Genomic DNA, 19,043 nt, shown 5'->3' with positions numbered 1-19,043 from the left:
TTGTAATGATTTAAATTCTGGCCTGTACAGGCTTTTTTCACTATATCTGCTTTGGATTTTTTTAGTTTAAAGAAAAAAAAGCCCAAACAGGACCAAACCCAAAACCAATGAGTTTAGGCATCATGTGTCTTGAACTTCTCTGTCATTGTCTGTGAGAAGCTTTGAAGGACTTCCATGCTTCTGAAAAATCAAGCTGTGTAGATAATTTAAATGGAAACTGTTGTATTAGTTTTGTCTTGGGTGTACATATACAGAATATTTGACTTTGCATATATGTTAGCCTGCTTCTCTAATCTTGTATTTTAAAATCTTCTTTTCTCCTAAAATATTGCTATCCAATTGTGTAAACACAGATTCTGCGTTTGGGAAGCCATGGTAGTTTTAGATGGATCTGAGCTGTTTCTCAGAAGAAGAAACACTCATGAAGTCCTTAATTATTTCCCTATTGGATTTATTTATTCCTCTTCTCTGCCCCTCATCATAGGTTCCTTAAAACTGTGCTATGAATGGTGATTCTGGTGTGGGGGTGGTGACTTCACCACCTCCAACAACAGCCCCTCATAAAGAGAGGTATTTTGATCGAGTTGATGAAAATAATCCAGATTATTTGAGAGAGAGGAATATGGCACCAGATCTTCGCCAGGATTTTAACATGATGGAACAGAAGAAGAGAGTCTCCATGATTCTTCAAAGCCCAGTAAGAAAAGAAAATGCTTTGTCTTTAAAGTGAATAAATTTAATCCCTTTATTTTTAATATACCTATGGAATTTGAATTGTAGTATCGTAGATGCATTTAGTCTTTTTTTTTCTGGTTGGCCTTTGTCCTGGATTCAGCTAGGATAGATTTAAGTATCTTCTGAAGTATCCTAACTGTAGCCAGATTTTTCTTTGTATTATTCAGTTGAATTTTTGTTGTCTGCTCATGAAGCAGCTTCTCAGTCTTGCTTTCAGAATCCTCTGTGTAACTGTCAACACTTTTTCATATTGTTCGTCTAGTCCTGGTTGGACAGTTTTTTCTCCTCATTCATATATTTAGTATTCATTGAACACATAAGTATTTTTTCTAAGAGTTGTTTGTACAAGGCAGGTCTCTCCTGTGCTCATTTTTCATGCATGATTCTAGCATCTGAAATATTATGTACCTTCTTCTGAAAGAGTGCACAACAATAAACTATGAATGATTGGAATGCAGTATTAAAGATGTTTCCCTCAGGGAGAAAGTACACAAAATTTCTCTTACAACAGTTGTTTGTTTTCTAATAACTGATGAGTGACTTTAAATAAAAACATTTCATGACATGATTTCATTAAGACCAGGAGTATATTTACAGTATTTCCTGTGTGAAATCAACCCATTTTACTTCAAGTCACTTAATGGTTGGAATACTACTTTTTCAGCACAAGTTCCAATGTTCTTGTCAAAGACAGTAGCTATCAGCAATAGTAAAAAACCAAAAACCTTGTTTTCTCCCTTTTGTAAGTCAAAACAACAAAAAACCCCACCCAGGAAAACAGCAGACTATCTCTTGTTTAAACATTGGATGCCTCTTGGCTTTCAGTTCCCTGTTAGTAGATTCTGTGAGTTTTGATGTTACTTGGAGAGAATGCTGGACTTCTCATTCACAAAAAAAAAAAAAGACTTCTATCATTGTAGCTGCAGAGTGCAACATTTTCAAACTACAGTAATTCCATCTCCAGCTATTTGGGGTTTTTTTGGAAGAGTTGTTGGGGTGTTTCCATCCGAGTGCTAAAAAGAAGCTGTGTATGTAAGGCCAAAGTTTGTTTGCATGTACTTTACGATTTGCAATGTCCTATTGCTAGGCTTTTTGTGAAGAACTGGAATCTATGATTCAGGAACAATTTAAGAAGGGGAAGAACCCAACAGGCTTATTGGCGTTACAGCAGATCGCGGATTTCATGACAACAAACGTACCGAATGTCTACCCCGCAGCACCACAGGGCGGAATGGCTGCACTGAACATGAGTGAGTGTGCTCTCCTTTATAACAGTGGGGTTTTTCTGTTTGAAAGGCTCACATGGAAAACTCTGTGGATGAAATGAAAAGTGCTGTGAAGTTCAAATGCTATCCTGTTTGTCTCACAGGCACATTGCAAACATAAAATGAATTCATTAGTTGATCAGTGATATACAATGTGATTGATGTGTAAAATTAACATCAAAAAACATTTCATGTATGGTATCTTAATTGAAAAGTAAGCTCAAGTCTGCACTAGTAAAAATTTAAAGATGTAAATATTGCTAATGTTTACCACGTGGATTGTCTTCGGGGAAATGAAATTCTCATTAGTAGCCTGGTATCAGTGAAGGTCTTTAGAAACTATTTTTGCCACTGAGATATTGTTTGTAGAGTTTTCTGTGATGCTGTAGACAAACATCAGCAGGCAAAACAAAGAAGGAAAACAAAACCCAAAATGTACAAATGCATATATGCACAAGCTTTGTGTTAAGATAATATAAATCCTTGCCTGTGCTCTAAAATCATGCTGTAGCATGGCCTGGTTCTGTTGTATCACAGTTACTTTTAACCACATTTCTAACTGTGCTGTAACCTGAAATAAAATATTTGTAATTATTTGCTATAATCCTTCTCTCCTTAGATTGTAATTAATGTTGCTTTGTTTACTTATGTTCATCTTTTTAAATCTATGATTCATTTTCCTTTTCAGGAATACCAAATCATGTATCCTAAAAAACGGGATATTTGGGTCTCATTTTTCTGCTAGCAATGAAATTTGTATTTTACAGACAATTGTTAGTTTGAGAGAGGGAAAAAAAATGTTTTGCTAAGGAATGCACAGGCATCTTAGCCCTAATGAATATTAAAGGAGGAAACAAATGATGAGTCAACTGAAGATGATGACTTTGGTGAAGACTGTCATTATCTTTGCATAGTATAAATCATGACACTATAGTAATTAGTTTGCTATAAATTTCTTAATATAATCTAGTAATAACAACCACTCTAACTGTGGTGCATGTTGTTTGGTTTTAACAGATGTTGAATGCAATCCCGTTTGTGCTTATTTTACTCCTTTACCTTTTCAGGTCTTGGCATGGTGACACCAGTGAATGATTTGAGAGGATCAGATTCCATTGCTTATGAAAAAGGGGAGAAATTGTTACGATGTAAACTGGCAGCTTTCTACAGATTAGCAGATCTCTTTGGCTGGTCCCAGCTTATTTACAATCATATAACAGTGAGTATTGAATCAACAGATAACTGAACCAATTGTTTTAACATACAAGAGAACTGCTTCCCTCCCCCCATCTGCCACTTTCGCTTTGTGTGGAAGAGAAGCAAAGTGGTATTGAAAGTAGTATAATAGTGAAGAGATTTGTCATTGCATCTCAAGAATAAGAACTGGAACAGCTTGGATATCAGCTACTGTAGTCTGAATAGAGTCTTAAGAGAGTGTACGTAAAAGTTTTTATGATGAAATTAAGACTCCCGAAAGACTCAGTCTTTTAGGATCTTCAATGGTTTGACGAATTGCATGTATTATTCTACAAGATCTTGTCTTAGATTTCATGGTAAGTACTGTAATATCTTCTTAGTCACTCAGATGAATTCTGTAATTCAATGTACCAACCTTTTTGAGGAAAAAAACCAAACCATAGTATTTCTGACCATGAGTGAACTACTTAGCTTAATGCAGCGTGCCAACAGTTTTCCTTGTGACTGAGTAATTGCTGGCATCCATAAAAATAACAAGGAGGTCAAATCAAGGAGGTGTTATATGCCAGAAGAATGATCAGCATGAGTCTCATGAGTAAAGTCACAGCTGTGGTGTGCAACCCAGTCAATTGTTTTCCCAACAGAGCTGAATTGTTTCATTCTACATAGTAGAGGTTGTCCTTTATGTATTTTCAGTTGTTGTAGTTGCAGTCTGAACAAATATGGTAACATTTATTATTGCTGCTTTTTGAGATTTGAAGGTATATGTGAACCCATGAAGATGATAAATGGCACGGGTAGGCATATGATCAAGACCGTGTTGGTTAGATTGTTAGGTTCCTTTAGTAAGGGAACATATCCAATGTAATGGTTCTTGTAAACAGCTCTTTGCCATCCCCTGATTTTTTTCAGACATGGCAGGAGAATTGATTTTGTGAAAGGAACTATAATGCAGTAAAAAGATTATTAGGCAGGCAGGTTTGGAGATGGCTTTCTAGTGTAAAGAAAGGGTACTGGAAAGTTCTTGGTTGATGGCTTGTCAGCAGCAATCGCAAGTCATAGTTCATCTGTCTTACAAGCTCCTCCAATGAATAGCATTCTGAGAGGTGACTAATAGATACAATTTACTTTCAGAAGCTGGTAGAGAATGAAGCTGTTATGTTTACTGAAATTTTTTGTCTTTGTTCCATGTACCCATGTATTAAGTAACGATGCCTACTGCTTCATGCAGAGCTGGAGTTTGACTCAAGGTTTTCAGTTTTTTGGGAGTGGATGCTCTAATTACTAGGTGGTTGCATTCATGTTAAAAGCTGCCTATGCACTTAAGTAAGAGGAAAAAATATGGCCTTCTGTGAGGGGTGTAAACCTGTGTTTTAGAGGGGAAAGGAATTGCAAGGATATGAGAGTGTATGCCAATCTGAGCATATCAGGGAGTTAAGTAGAGTATGTTTTGCTTTTCTGGATCCTTATTAATCACTAATAGCTGCTGTGTGTTGAATGCTTCATACTGCTGTAGTCCTGAGGCAGAAGCAGAATTACAGAGCATCAAGATCTTTCATGTCAAATACAGTAATGCAGAGTAAACTTGGATGCCTCTAGGGTTAGGCAGAATTTGAGAATATGGGTTTACTGAAGGTACAAATCATTCACCCCATCTTGGCTGCCTTTGAGGATACGAGCTGTTTATTGGATCTAATACTGAAGTAAGGTGGCTTATGAGTCTTGCTGCTTGTTTATCTTACATTTGAGCTTTTTAAGTTTCTTTTTTTACCTTTTTGAATGACTGATCTGCTACTCATTTTAGAAACCTTTTCTTTGCTCTAGAACTATGTCAAAGTATGTATGTTTATGTTATTAATGTTGCAAGTAGTAAAAGACATGTGGGAGCATAAAGTAACTGCATCTTACAGAAATTCAAAACTCATAAGTAAAGTTTAAGAACTTTAACAAGAACCCAAACACAAAAATTGGGTAGACTCAGCAAAATAAGGAGGTGTCTCATGTCCAGTAGGAGATTTAAGGCCTTTTAATTATACATTGACATGTATAATTAACTGTCCTTAACTTTTCATTTTACAGGCTTTAAACAGATGCATCCTAAGATAGGAGTGGTTTGAAGTCAGAATTGGCTTTGTATTCTAAACTCCCCTTTGTGTGAATTAGACAAAAGACCAAACATGCAAGTGGGGCTCAGGATACTTGGTAGGAAACTTGCAAGCATGCTGTACTACTCCTAGATCTTCCATGGGCACCCGTATCAGTGAGGAAGTCCTTTCTTAGCATCCAGATGTCTTAGATGTGTGGGCCAAATTCTTCTATTTTCTATATCATACCTTCTCTTTTGCTAGAGTAGAAATACGGTGAAGTTTAAACTCATTCTTCTAAAAAACCCAGTGTCTTTTTTTCCTCACTTTTCTCAGTCTTGTTCCTTTTATGCACAATAATAGAGTTGACATTATCATAGGATCTAAGCATTTACTATTACCTTCCACCAATTTGAAGGACTCTGGTGTGTACCTGCCACCTGTTTTTAGTCAATATGAGTTCATTAACTGTGTTGTATGTTGATTGTCTGCTGTAGGGTTATATAAAAGTCACTGCAGATGTTGTTATAAGCATACTTGCCTATAACATCTCAGGAAGAGAAAGTGACTTTCATGGATTTGGGCCTTCTTGTGTTCTTTAATAAAATATTCTTAATAACTTTTACCTCTTGATTTATCATTAGGCCAGAGTAAATTCTGAGCAGGAGCACTTCCTCATTGTACCTTTTGGACTCCTCTATAGTGAAGTTACTGCATCTAGTCTGGTAAGCACTGACTGTTTTTCATAGCTGTGAATATGAATAGCTGAATCTGCTCTATGTATCTGTGGCTGTTACTTGGTGTTACATGTATAGAATAGCTTCATTGATGATGGTTGGGTTTGGCACAGCTGCAGTAGCTCTGATGGAGATTCCTTTGCACATGTTCACCACCAGGTGTCCTCCAGTTGATGTAGCTGTAAAGAGCCGGGTCATTTGGGTAGCTGTTCACATCCTGCCCTTGAAAGCTACAGGCTTTTTGAGGGAAACAATATGTATTTCAGATATCAGTGATGGAAATCAATTGCAATTTCAAGAAGCTGTGTCAGGTGACTGATTTTAGTTGTCATCATTTAATGATGTAAGAAGCTGAGGGTGTAGATAAATAGTGTTTTTGATATCTAATGGTTGCATTTGAAGATACAACTCCCCTGTGAGCTAGTAGAAATGATCTTGTGGGCATTTATCTTCAGTGTAGTCCACAATACTGCTGAAGGCAGCTTGTATTAACAGGGCTGACTCTTGCGCTGAAACAAAATAGAAACTTTCACACTGTTCTTTTCACCCAGCAAGAAGGTAAGCAGAAGGTAACAGAGAGGTGAGATAAGTATGTGTGTAGTAGTAACATTTCAAACTTGTGCTGCTCTTTACACCTTAAGATCCTACTGCACCTCTTCAGCTCTCTGTAATGTTGACTCTTTCCTACATAAGTCCACCTTAACAATCTGTAAAATTTTAATTGAAAAAGGTATAGGAGAAGGAATGGAGAAAACTTAAACCTGCTTGTTATTCCCTTTTTCACTTGGAAACTCCATTTTCTCTGACCTTCTCTCTGAACTCAACAACATGTGAATAATTGATTTTCCCATTTTCTGCCAGTTTTGCATGGCATAATATCCAGAATGGCATCCATATCCATATTTGATATATATATTATTGTCACCTGGACAATCCCAGCCTTACTTGGTATTAGTGGTATGGTTACCTAGGTGCTGGCCTTTCCAGAAACTGCTCCCCAGAGGGTCTCAATACTCTTCTTCAGGCATCTGTAAAGTTTGCAGGCTTCTTACACAAACTCCACTGTAACTCTGAAATCCAGCCTTTGGTCACAGCACTGTCTATAACTTTTGTCAGCTTCTTGCACTGTTATCTGTCCCACGCAGCGATTTCTTGTGTCATCTCAAGTAGTTCTTGATGTCCTCTTCAGTCAACTTAAGCTCGAGGCAGGGCCCTGGTCACCTACCTACAGCCTTATTGTGCATATTTTGATACTTGCTGAAATACTGAAAGAAACACGGGTTTAGAGGTTCAGTGGTAGATGCTGAATTACATCAGGTTTTGGCAGTTTTTGATTTATGAATCTAATTATTTTCGTTCCCAGGTTAAAATCAATATTCAGGGAGATGTTGTTGATCGTGGAAGCACGAACCTGGGTGTAAACCAAGCTGGTTTTACTTTGCACTCTGCGATTTACGCAGCTCGGCCGGATGTTAAATGCATTGTTCATATCCATACACCAGCAGGGGCAGCGGTAAGCATGCTTTTTTGCTTGTCATCTGTCCTGTTCCCCTCAGCCCACCCAACTCAAAAGCAAGTGGGTCCCCCTTTATCATAGATTTGCTTCTATTTTTGAAGGACACAAAACCTTTTAACTCTGCCTTCAAATATGTGGTTCTGTTTGAATCAGTAAGATCCTACTTAATTGGTTGTTACGTGAGTGGTCGGACAGTAAATTGAGCTCTATAATTGGAAAATACCTACTTTGTATTTCTTTGTCCTTTTCCACAAAAGACCATCTCTTTTGACAGTGAGTTGTAAGAGCTTTAGAATGTTTTGTTGGTTTTGAAGAGCACAATTTATCAAGGTTTTCTTAAATATCTAAAACCTTTTTGATACCTCTCACTGGAACAACTGCTTACAAGCCAGTTTTGCATCTTTAGTTTTTTTGAGTCTCATCTGGTGACTGTATTCAAAGTTCACATTCAGATTAACAGTGGCAATACAACCATTTTAAAAATAAATCTTCCAATTCCTAAAACTGTGAAATAGAGTAATGTTTAAAATGTTCTGTAGCTTTATCCACAGTGGTGTAAAATTCCTGTGTCAAAATTTGTCATTGTTTGGGTTTGGATTTTTTTTTTTTTTTGAGAAGGAGAATCATGTGGGTGGAGTGTAAAGAATAAAGGATGATGTGGATTTTGGGTGTGGGGGTGGGGTGCGTGTTTCTTTTGTGGTTGTTTTTTTTTCCCCTGAGTCTTTTCATACTGATGTTGATGTCATGTAAAAGCAGCCATTCTGAGTCAGACCCAAGATCAATGTGACTTTTGTATGCAATCCAAAAGTTGTGAAAAATAGAGGATTTAGAGATGGACTCTAAGATCACTGTGTATGTGCTGGTACAGACCCAGATATTAAAAAAAAAGTTAATTCTTTTTTCCAGGTTTTTTGTTTGCAAGAAATTAAGTTAGTTCTTTAATATTTCTTAGGTTTCTGCGATGAAATGTGGTCTCCTACCAATTTCCCCTGAAGCACTTTCTCTCGGGGAAGTCGCTTATCATGACTACCATGGTATCTTAGTGGATGATGAAGAAAAAGTGATTATTCAAAAAAATTTGGGGCCTAAAAGCAAGGTCAGTGTTTACATCTAGAATTAATGACAAGTATGTGTGGGGGTGGGGGAGGTATGTTATTTAATGAAGAGCAAGGAAATACTTGATTTACTGATGTTACCTCTCTTTTCAATGTCTCTCTAGGTCCTTATTCTCCGAAACCATGGCTTAGTATCAGTTGGAGAGACAGTTGAGGAGGCTTTCTACTATATTCACAATCTAGTGCTTGCCTGTGAGATTCAAGTAAGAATTTTACTATGTTATGTAATAGGAAGAGTCTGCTGCATTAACCTGCAAACAGATGAATAGTTGTGCACTTTACTGGTTAAGCTCTTCGATCTAAACTCTCACAGTGATCTGTGAAACTGTTAGATTATGCAAGGACATCCAAAAGTAGCAAAATTTAAATACTGTGTTGGAACTATCGATTTAATACATACTACCTATTAAAACAAATATTTTCAAAGTCTTAAATTTTATGCAAATATGTTAATTTTACTTTGAAAGGAAGTAGATGTCTTCTGTTTTGCTCATTTATTGATTGATTGATTGATTTATTTGGGGGACTGTGTGACAAACCCCTTCTCCCCAGGAAACTAAAAAATGTTTTTATTGTTTTTAAGGTACGTACTCTGGCCAGTGCAGGTGGACCTGATAATTTAGTGCTTTTAGATCCTGGAAAGTATAAAGCCAAGTCTCGTTCCCCTGAGTCCCCAGCAGGTGAGGGTACTGTGTCCCATCCAAAATGGCAGATTGGTGAACAAGAATTTGAAGCTCTTATGAGAATGCTTGATAATCTGGTAAGGCAGCCACTTTTGTCTAATTGTTTCATATGATAATGTATAAAATATTTTAAAAGCTTCAGTAAGGAACATTAGTGAAGACTGGGCTGCATGTAGTTTGGGATTGTTTATACAGCCTGTGCTTTCCCAGAAACAAGCAGCCCTTGGAGGAGGAGACAACATGAAAAATGTCTTTAAGTAACAGAATACTTAGGGTGTCACTTGTGCAGATAGCAGATTTAATTCTGTATTCGTAACCTGTTAGGAATTGGTGAGATCCAGAATGCTTCCTTGTGTGATTAGGCACTTTTAAAATCAGAGTTCTATGGTGCTTGTTACTTTTTAGTCTATCTTGTCCTCTCTGTTCCCATCCCCTCCCAAAGTATGTAACAGTGTTAATGTTTTGTCAGGTGTAGTGTCCCCCATAATTTGACTCTGTAAGCCTCTTTTAGAACCTGGAAGAGTGCAAAAGACACTTGAAATATGTAGTCCTCTGATAACGTGATTTCAGTAAAACCCCATCTGTAATGATTGAGCAGCTACCAATGCTTGCTGCCAGCTTTAATATGAAAGATGATGCCTGTCAGAAGGCTCCCAGTGGTGACTGTAGACAGTGGTAATGAACATATTAAAAAAAATACAGTCAATGTAATTATTAGATAGACTTATGATTTGTGATTTAATTAATCTTTTTCCTTTGTGGACTTAATTGTGTTATTCTTGGTCATGTGGTGCATGTACAGGGTCCACACCAATGGCGATATCTTAATGTTATGTATCATATATACTATGTAGTAAAGAACTGGGTTTTTTTTTCCCCTTCAATCAGGGTCATGGAAAAATAATTCAGGCTACTTCATTAGTAATTTGTATATCTAAAATTTTCGTATCAGGTAAAGTCATCAACTATAGTCTCAAGTCAGTAGAAAAGTTCTCATTGATTTTAGTGTGCAATAATGAGATTTAAGTCTTTGGGTATGGGCAATGGACTCCCTCTATCACTACTGCCTGGTTCATTTGGTAGATTCAATTGGATTTCAACTTCTCCAGAGAACATTTGGGTTTGATTCTTACTGCAAACAGGAAGCAGGATCACAAAGGATATAGCATTGTGCACTTAGGAACATAGGAATAGAAAGGAGCTTTCAGTCATCCAATACAGGCCCCTACTGTTACAAACAGCCACATATTGTATTTTGTAGTTAACTACATTAGGTGGAAAGTAATTACTCAAGATGCACTTTGATCATTACAAGATGGGGCAGCAGCTAAGATAATGCCTTAGAAGTGCTTAATGCATGGAAACTCTGCAAAGAAAGCAAAGTCTGCAGACTCAGGGATGAAGTTTGGTTGCAACTAGCTTTATCTATAAAGAAGTTGAGTGCTTTGGGAGCTTTTTTTTACACTGTTTTTCTTTGGGCCATGTAGCAAAAAGTTTGGTAATGGAAACTTCCTGGAGAAACTGTTGAATTCTAGATACTAGAACACAGAAGAGATCTTTTTATCTGCCTTACACTTTGTGTCATACAAATCATGTACCTTTTGATTTAGAGTTGTGAGAAACATTTGTTTGCAGGAAAAAAGTGTGAGTCAGTAGCTGGAATATGGTGCAAAGAGATGTCATTATTCTGTATTTGGAGTTAAATCCAACTCCAGAGACATCCATGAAAAGTCTTAGGAAACATCAATATACCTTTTTCCCCGCTCACCCTAGCAGGGAAGATTAGCTCTTCTGAAGAAGTATATATGTAGGCAATAACAACAAAGTACATGTACTATTAAATGCTCTCCAAATTCAAACTTAGCTTGCCTTGTTGCAATTTAATCATATACTGTTTCCACAGGAAGAACTGTAAAAAAGAAAGGGCAGGACTGATAATTTAATCAATGGCTGTTGCTAAAACATATGCTTTTATGTATGTAGTTACAGCAATCAATCTTCATTGTTTTGAGCATTGGAGTGAAATCTCCCCTAAGGTATAACTTACAAAACTCTAGTTCAGAAATGCTGTGAAAAGTACATTCTTAAAGAAATTCACAATGTACATATAGATTTATGATTTTATCTTCTGTGCTGGTGTGGTAGAGCACTAAATTAGGTTCCTTAGTAACTTGCTAGAACACAATGAATTGATTAAATGCAGGCTGGCAAGTAACTGTCCATTTATTAATGGTATAATAACTATTTGAAGACATACTTTCATCCTGTAGGGAACTGAAACTTTCAGATATGAGTCTTCCATTCTACAATGCAGATGTTGAGAAGAGTAGTGTGAATTTAAGGGTACTGTGGTGGTGTTAGAATGTGGCCCTGGAATATTTGGTTGTTAAACTAGTTTTTAAAAACTTGTCAGACATGTAATTACCCAGGTAGTAATTTTTTTCCTTGAATATGAGAAGAGGCAGATCCACAGCACTGCTCTTGATGACCTCAATGGCTTTTTGCAGGGCTATTGTAAATTCTTCATAAAAGTTTGATACAAAGTTGTGTGTTGAAGTTTGGTCTACCAAAAATGATGACTTCTTTAAATTAGTGGTTTAGAAGCTTCTTAGATTGGAAAGGATGTTAATGTAGCCTCATTACTGTGTGTTATCCACCTTTGATGTGACATTGTCCACCATAACTGGTGAACAGCAAGTAAAGGCTGTGTTGTAGAATGGTTTTCCCAATTAAAGATGTTGATTAAACCAAAATTCAGTTGTCTGTTGAAAAACTTAGAATTACAGAAGACTAATTCTGCTGCTCTCCTGCAGGGTTACAGAACCGGCTACCCGTATCGATGCCCTGCTCTGAGAGAGAAATCTAAAAAGTACAGTGATGTTGAGATTCCAGCTAGTGTCACAGGTTACTCCTTCACTAGTGATGGCGAATCAGGCACTTGCTCCCCCCTCAGACACAGTTTTCAGAAACAGCAGCGAGAGAAGACAAGGTGGCTGAACTCTGGCCGAGGGGATGATGCTTCTGAAGAAGGGCAGAATGGCAGCAGTCCCAAGTCGAAGACTAAGGTGTGGACGAACATTACACACGATCACGTGAAACCCTTGCTGCAGTCTCTCTCGTCCGGTGTCTGCGTGCCAAGCTGTATTACCAACTGCTTGGTCTGTGCCTACCTTACTGTTCATAGTTAGATGATGTAGAGCAACTTGGGGTGGCTGGCACTTAGAGGCTTTGGGAAGAAAAGATTGCTCTCTGAATTCTTTTCTTCTTTCTTATATAAAAAAAAATCTAAGTGTGTTTTACTAACCCCTTAATTTGGCTTTGATTAGATGTGAGCTGTAAAAATCATCTCGCTTGTTAATGCTTAAAACTGCTTAAGACTTTGGAGCCTCCAGTGTTCTTTTGGCTTTTGAAGCTAATGACCAGATGACATCATAGTTTTGACTGAATAGGTTCTGCACTTAAATGATAACTGCTAGGAATCTACTAATTTTATCTGCATGAAGAAAGCTTTTCAGTTAAAACAAAAATGAAACTAACTATTCAATGTACTTATGTAGAAGAATATATAACAATGATCAAGTTTCTACCCTCTGTTACATATACAACCTTAATTTGCAAGGGGTTTGCCACCCCCTCTATGTACGAGACGGTAGAACTGATTTCAAAATAATTACGGCATTTTTTTCTCCTTAAGCAGTTTTTCTTCAGTAGTTTCTCACCTCCTCTTCCTGTCCTCTTTACTATGCATTTGTCTACCCCAAAGCCTCTGAGTGTTCACAACCAGCTGCCTTCTGCATGTAGTGTTGCATGTAAGTAGATGGCCATAAACGGAAAGTCTTTCCTAAAGTATCAACTGGGTGCGGCATGACTAAAGTGCAGCTCAGGCCATCAGCAGGCACTAATCGATAGATTCTGCAACTGGTGCTTTTTTTGTTTATCAATGCTGCTTACAGTTAAACTTTGCACTGATATGTTAATTGATAAGGAAAAGTATCAAATGCTTTCAAATGGACATCAGCAGCTGTTGGTATGTAACTGCGGTTTTGATATTTTCTTGGGCAGATGCAGAGCATCTAAGTAGACAGGGATTTGCACACAGACAAGCTTTTGTAACGGTTGACTTCAAGGAGAACTATAGTAGTTCAGTAGTATTTCAGTAGAGGTATTATGTAGTAGTATGGTTACAGGTGAGTCTTAAAAACAAAAAAACAGTACTGTTGGAAAGGAAAAAAGTATATATTTTTCTCAGAACACCTCCTAGTTCTTTACCCCTACAAAACTGTGCTTCACCTCTGAATAAATTCAGAGTTCTCTGATTTGAATACTTCTATGGACTGATTGCTCAGGCAATGTGTGTGCTAAAATATGTAGTGTTAACATGCAGAAATCCCTGAAAAAACAGAGGTTTCCTATCTCTGTGGTGTTCTTTTTGGTTTAAGAAAGTAATATATTGCTTGTACTAGCAACATTTTACTAAACTCAGCTGTAGTTTTGCCTTGATTGGGAGAAAGCTTAAAGCTGTGTATATGTTTGGAGCGGTTTGTGCTTTTCAACCTTAGCTCACAAAGTAGGTAGTATTTTATATTTGAAATTACCATCAAAAGAGTGGAGCAGAATTCCTGCTCAGAAACTAGTCTTGTTTAATGATATACTGAAGCAATAGAAAATTTCATATGGTATACAGGTTTGTGTATTTACATTTTTTAAATGCTTGTTATTAACCTAAAGAAAAGTAGCTTGTTATGTTGAGGTTGTCTTTATATATGTTTTGACTAAAAACTATCTTTAATAAAAAGCTGGAGTAGTTTTTATCTGAGAAGATTATCATCAGTGAGTATTTCACAGCTCCATGTTCATTCCATTTTTTACTTTACAGTTGCAAAACATTTTAAAATTCTGTTGCTTTTGAAGTTTGACAGTTTCTGGCTCTCTTATTGTTTCTTGAAGTTACCCAGGAAAAACTGCATAGCATTTGCTCTATAAACAGGTTTGCTTTACTGTTCAGTGCATTTTCTATGCAATAATGATTGGAAATTAGGACACCGTCTATGATGAACATATCAAGATAAAAAGTTAGTTGTGCATCAATTTAGACAGAGCTCCATAGTAAATGCACTGATCAAATAAAGCAACCTTCTATGAAGAACCCATGAAGCGCTTAAAGTTTGTGTTTGGGATATTTTTGTAACCTTTTAAGCTATGAGTTATAAAATATTCGACATCACCAAACTGTTCCTTTAGGTTGCTGTGCTGATACAGCTATTTATTTGTGCAGAAACTAATTCTGGAAACAACATTTTGCTGCAGTAGCTTGTTTTAATGCAAAACTTTGGTGATGCCCACTCTTGCTTCACAGTACAGACTCATTCACTAAACCTGGTTAGTGACATCACATTGCTTTTCATACTTCTGTCATCTTATGCTTTAAGTTTGCTTTGATGTTTGTTGAGTATCAGAGGATTGAATCAATGATCTCTCTGTCTCTCTCATGCTATTTTGTGAAAAATACACAGTGTAGAAAAGTGGCAGTAACAGGGTTTTAGAGCTTGTGTCTTAGATCTTGCTGTACGTCTACTTGGGTAAGGTATAATGTCCTTTTCAAACAAATACAAACTCATTGTGAAACTTCTGATAATGTCCTTAAAAATATGAAATAATATTGGAGTTTTTGTACTCCTGTATTAGTATGTCACTTCATGAAGTGAGAAGTAGACTGTTTTTAGAAACATGGAACGGTGCAGTTGTCAGTGTGGTCAAGTGCACAGAAAATCAACTTAAAAACCTTTCAGTCTCCATAACCTCCAAACTGCACATAGCTGTAGTAATTACATTGTTTTGGGTGGAAGTTACTTGCAAGTTAACTGGCTCTCTAGTTGCTGTTGTTGTTACTAGCTCGACTTAAGAGTGAATTTGGTATTTGTAATGATATCTGAAGGTACAGTTTCTGTTACTTAAGAAAGACCTTTAGAACAGTCTTAGGAGTGAATAGAAGAATGCAATCATTGGTTCAGTTCTCTGCTATGTATAATGCATGATCAACTGTTATGTGAATTTGCTGCTCTGAGTGTCAGTAGCCACTACTGCAATTCTGACTGTTCAACTGTTCTTGACATTACAGTGGACTAAAGAGGATGGACATAGAACTGCCACCTCTGCTGTCCCTAACCTGTTTGTTCCATTGAACACCAATCCAAAGGAGGTGCAAGAAATGAGGAACAAGGTTTGTAATAGTAGTAAAATAACTTTTTGGTTTTTTGATCATCACTACCATTAAGTTGCATACTTGTCACTGTAGGAAATTAAGTTAGTTCATCATATTTTTGGGGTTTAGTAACACAGCTCAGTTGTTGTCCTGCCCCTTAGTAACGAGATATCAAAACAATTCCTAAGTATTCTGAACTCATCTTGGAAAAAGATGGTGGTAATATTGTCCACTATATGAAGATGTTCAGACCAGTTGCTGGATACCTCTGAAGCAGCCACCGCTGAGTTATGGTAGTAATTCTGTTCCCGGAGATGATAGTTCTACATCCATGACCTCTCCTCCTGTTTTGGTTTCACCAGTTGAAATTGTAGCCTAGACAAAGAAGTCTGTGGCTCTCTCTCCATATTACATTATCTTCTAGTATTCTGTGATTGTTCCAGAAGTTTTTTTGATCTTTGGAACTGCACGTTAATCATTTTGAAACGACCCAGCAAATAATTCTCCAGTTTTTCAATTTCAGATCTTCTTGTCATGAGCCAACCAACAGGGAAGAATTAAATCTGTTGGAGTCTTTTTCACTTTGTTTCTTTTGAAGTGCACTGGTATCCTTAACTTGTTCTGGATTGTTTTGCTGCTCCTGATGGCCATATGGGAGTTAGCAGTATGTCTGCATGCAGGGGTACTGATGCAGTCTGCATGCAGGGGTACTGATTGGTTCTAAAGGAACTTGTGTAAGGTTGACAGAGCTTTTGCTTTTCCCAACTCCACACTATAAAATAATAATCACTTCAAATGAGAAGTCTAGTGAAATTCCCAGTTTCTTGGTGTTTAAAGCACAAATGTTTTTTAAAAAAACTTGACTGAAGTGACTAAAAGGACAGAAGTAAAGCTTCCAACTTTCTACTCTCCCAGTAAGTGCAGTAAACTAAAGGAGTAGTAAACTAGAATCTCATGGAAACTCAAAAGAGTAGTAAACTAGAAATATGAAGATGCTAATGCAGTGTCTTCATATTTTTTGAAACACCAAGTATTACTAACAGCTAGTGTTTTATACTTATGCATGTATTTATTTAAACTGTAATGTCTTTTATTTGTAAAGTACTGGTCTTCTGGATGCCTGCTTTTCTTCATTTATCTTGGAACAAGAACCAGAATATTTTAAAAGCAAATTTTGAGTCAGTTGTTACCAGTTCTTCACCACTGTAGAGTATCTAATTTAAAGAGGTGATACCTAGCTTTAAAGATCCAGCTTCTATATGGGAAGAACTGGGAGATATTTAGGATGCAACAAAAGGGCTGGGTTTGAGTACTCTGGAGTGTCAGCTTATGCCTAGAAAAACATTTATCTGCCCTCATGAGAATACGGCCCTGCCTAGATACAAAAATTGAATGTTGGGCAGGGTTTTACAGTAAGTTCTGTAGGAAGATGGTATTGTGGTGCAATATCAGTGACTAGTGGCAGAAACCTGTAAATCACTGGTCAGGTATGACAGACTTAGATAAATATGACCTCTGTGCTTCTTGTCTCTCCTTGCTTTTCACAAACTGTAACCTGACCAGTAGAATTTTACTGTGAGCCAGCGCTAAAAATCAAAAACCAGTACCTGCTGTGGTTCTTAAAGACCGAATTCTGAGGAACGTGCTAGGACCCCAAGCACATGTCTTGAAGCAATGGTTATAAGCATGGGGTTATTTGGGAGGGCCATAGCAGTCAACACTAGTTGCAGCCTGTTGGCCTCACCAGCCCCTCTTTCAAATACAGAAACACGGTCAGCTTTTTCTCTGCTCATGTGACTGTTGTATTCTGCTGCTTTCCTTCACAGATCCGAGAGCAAAACCTACAAGATATTAAAACCGCAGGCCCTCAATCACAGGTTCTTTCTGGGGTAGTTGTGGACAGAAGTCTTGTACAGGTGAGAGTATAAAATGCCTAATGCTAATAAAAATTAATCTACAATATTCTCTGCTTACACCTAATATGTCACTGTAAAATTATTCTTTAATTGGCAGAGAGTAACTGTTTGTAAGGTAAGTCTTAGAGGTAAAACCGTTGTCTTTGCGAGAGTGCTCAGGATCAGAAATTTAAGAGGCTTCAGCCATGTAGCCCAAGCATGTCTGTGGAGGATGCTTCTTGGTTTGTTTTTTTTGCTGACTGTAATGCATGAAATTCAGAAGGCTTATTTATGTGGGTTAGATTCTTGTTCAAAACTGGTTGGGCTTTGTGACAAGTTTTTGTTTGTTTGTTTTCCGAGTCTTTGTATCTTAACATATTAGTACTGGGCACAGCAGGCTCACTGTGGGGCAGTAGTGTGTGTTAAACACATTTTACCATGCTTCATAATATTTTATTTGAAGAGCAGTTTGAAAACAAATGCCATTATACATCAGTAAAACTTAAAGCCATATATCTGGATATACAAAAAACTTTATGAATCATATTGCAAAATAAGAATTGGAGCTATACAGTCATACTGTATAGCTAAATGACTTTAAACCTCTATGTATCTGAGTGCTTTAACTGCCACAAATAAGTATTTTCTGATATACTTTAAAAACTTTGGCAAGTCTTATCATAACCGTAGCATAATTCGCGTTGGGTGTCATATTGTGTGCATGTCAGTTCATTGTCATTTGCAGTTTTATCTACCAGTTCCTGTTTCTTTGCATGTTTTTAGCAAGCATCATAACGCTTTCGGTTGATGTTTTAAAGCCTGGGCTCGGTTTGCTCTGTTTACTGAATTTACTGTTGCAGGATGCTCCCCTCTCAGACTGTACGGAATCTATTGAAGGGCTCGATCTCACAGAGCAGGCCTTTAGTCCCGCTAAATCTCTGTCTGTTAGAAAGGTACTGCCCTGTCATACTGCTCTAAATACTGTTGTTCACCCTTCATTTTCCTCTTCCTTACCCTGACCTTTTCCTTCTATTAGCTAATGATTTGGCTAGAAAAGAGAAATCAAAGATGGATCTCCAAATTATGTATATGCAACTATGCAAGTAGTTACTTTACCCTGTTCAAGTATCTCTGAAGGGTTTTGATCTTTGTCTGTAGAAGGTGGTGTGGAAACACTTTTGATGTTAAGGGGACAATTAGGTGCTGCATATAGTGTTTTTCTTTGCACATGCTGTTAGTGTTGATTTACTCTAATTTGAGATCCATTTGGAGTTAGCTTAAACTCAGTCTGAGAACATCAGTGTCATTCCGAAGATATCCACATTCAGAGTGTGTCACACTGACACTGCCAGCTTTTGTTCCTACACTGCTAGATACCTTGTCTCCTTACAATTTCTTGCCACTACCTAGAGTTGCTGAGTAAAGCCCCAGACTGCCAAAATCAATTGGCTTTCACACGGGTAATCATGCTTGTGCTTATTAATATAATTTAAATACAGAATATATTCAAGAGCTCTCTGTGTGGTTGGAATGGGCGAACCTTTGAGGCTGAATAAATGGGAATGATTTGCACATTGGAAACAATCTGTCCTTTGGTTTTAAAGGCGTTTTCGA

General features: G+C 37.3%; 1 protein-coding gene across 1 annotated transcript in view; it reads left to right on the top strand.

Moving 5' to 3' along the window:
* Positions 1–502: 502 nt before the first annotated feature.
* ADD1 (adducin 1) overlaps positions 503–19,043 on the top strand; it is a gene marked incomplete at its 5' end in the record, with an annotated part of 31,387 nt that continues 12,846 nt past the window's right edge. Inside the window, 12 exon segments of the mRNA XM_084266867.1 lie at positions 503–697; positions 1,823–1,985; positions 3,068–3,219; positions 5,926–6,006; positions 7,382–7,531; positions 8,487–8,630; positions 8,754–8,852; positions 9,233–9,409; positions 12,146–12,490; positions 15,451–15,552; positions 17,361–17,450; positions 18,290–18,382. Coding sequence (XP_084122993.1) covers positions 503–697; positions 1,823–1,985; positions 3,068–3,219; positions 5,926–6,006; positions 7,382–7,531; positions 8,487–8,630; positions 8,754–8,852; positions 9,233–9,409; positions 12,146–12,490; positions 15,451–15,552; positions 17,361–17,450; positions 18,290–18,382 — 1,791 coding nt within the window.

This window comes from Gallinula chloropus, assembly GCF_964237585.1.
Source record: "Gallinula chloropus genome assembly, chromosome: 7".
Lineage (NCBI taxonomy): Eukaryota > Metazoa > Chordata > Aves > Gruiformes > Rallidae > Gallinula > Gallinula chloropus.
Note: the sequence above shows the minus strand (reverse complement) of the source record. Positions and strands in the feature narration are given on the sequence as shown.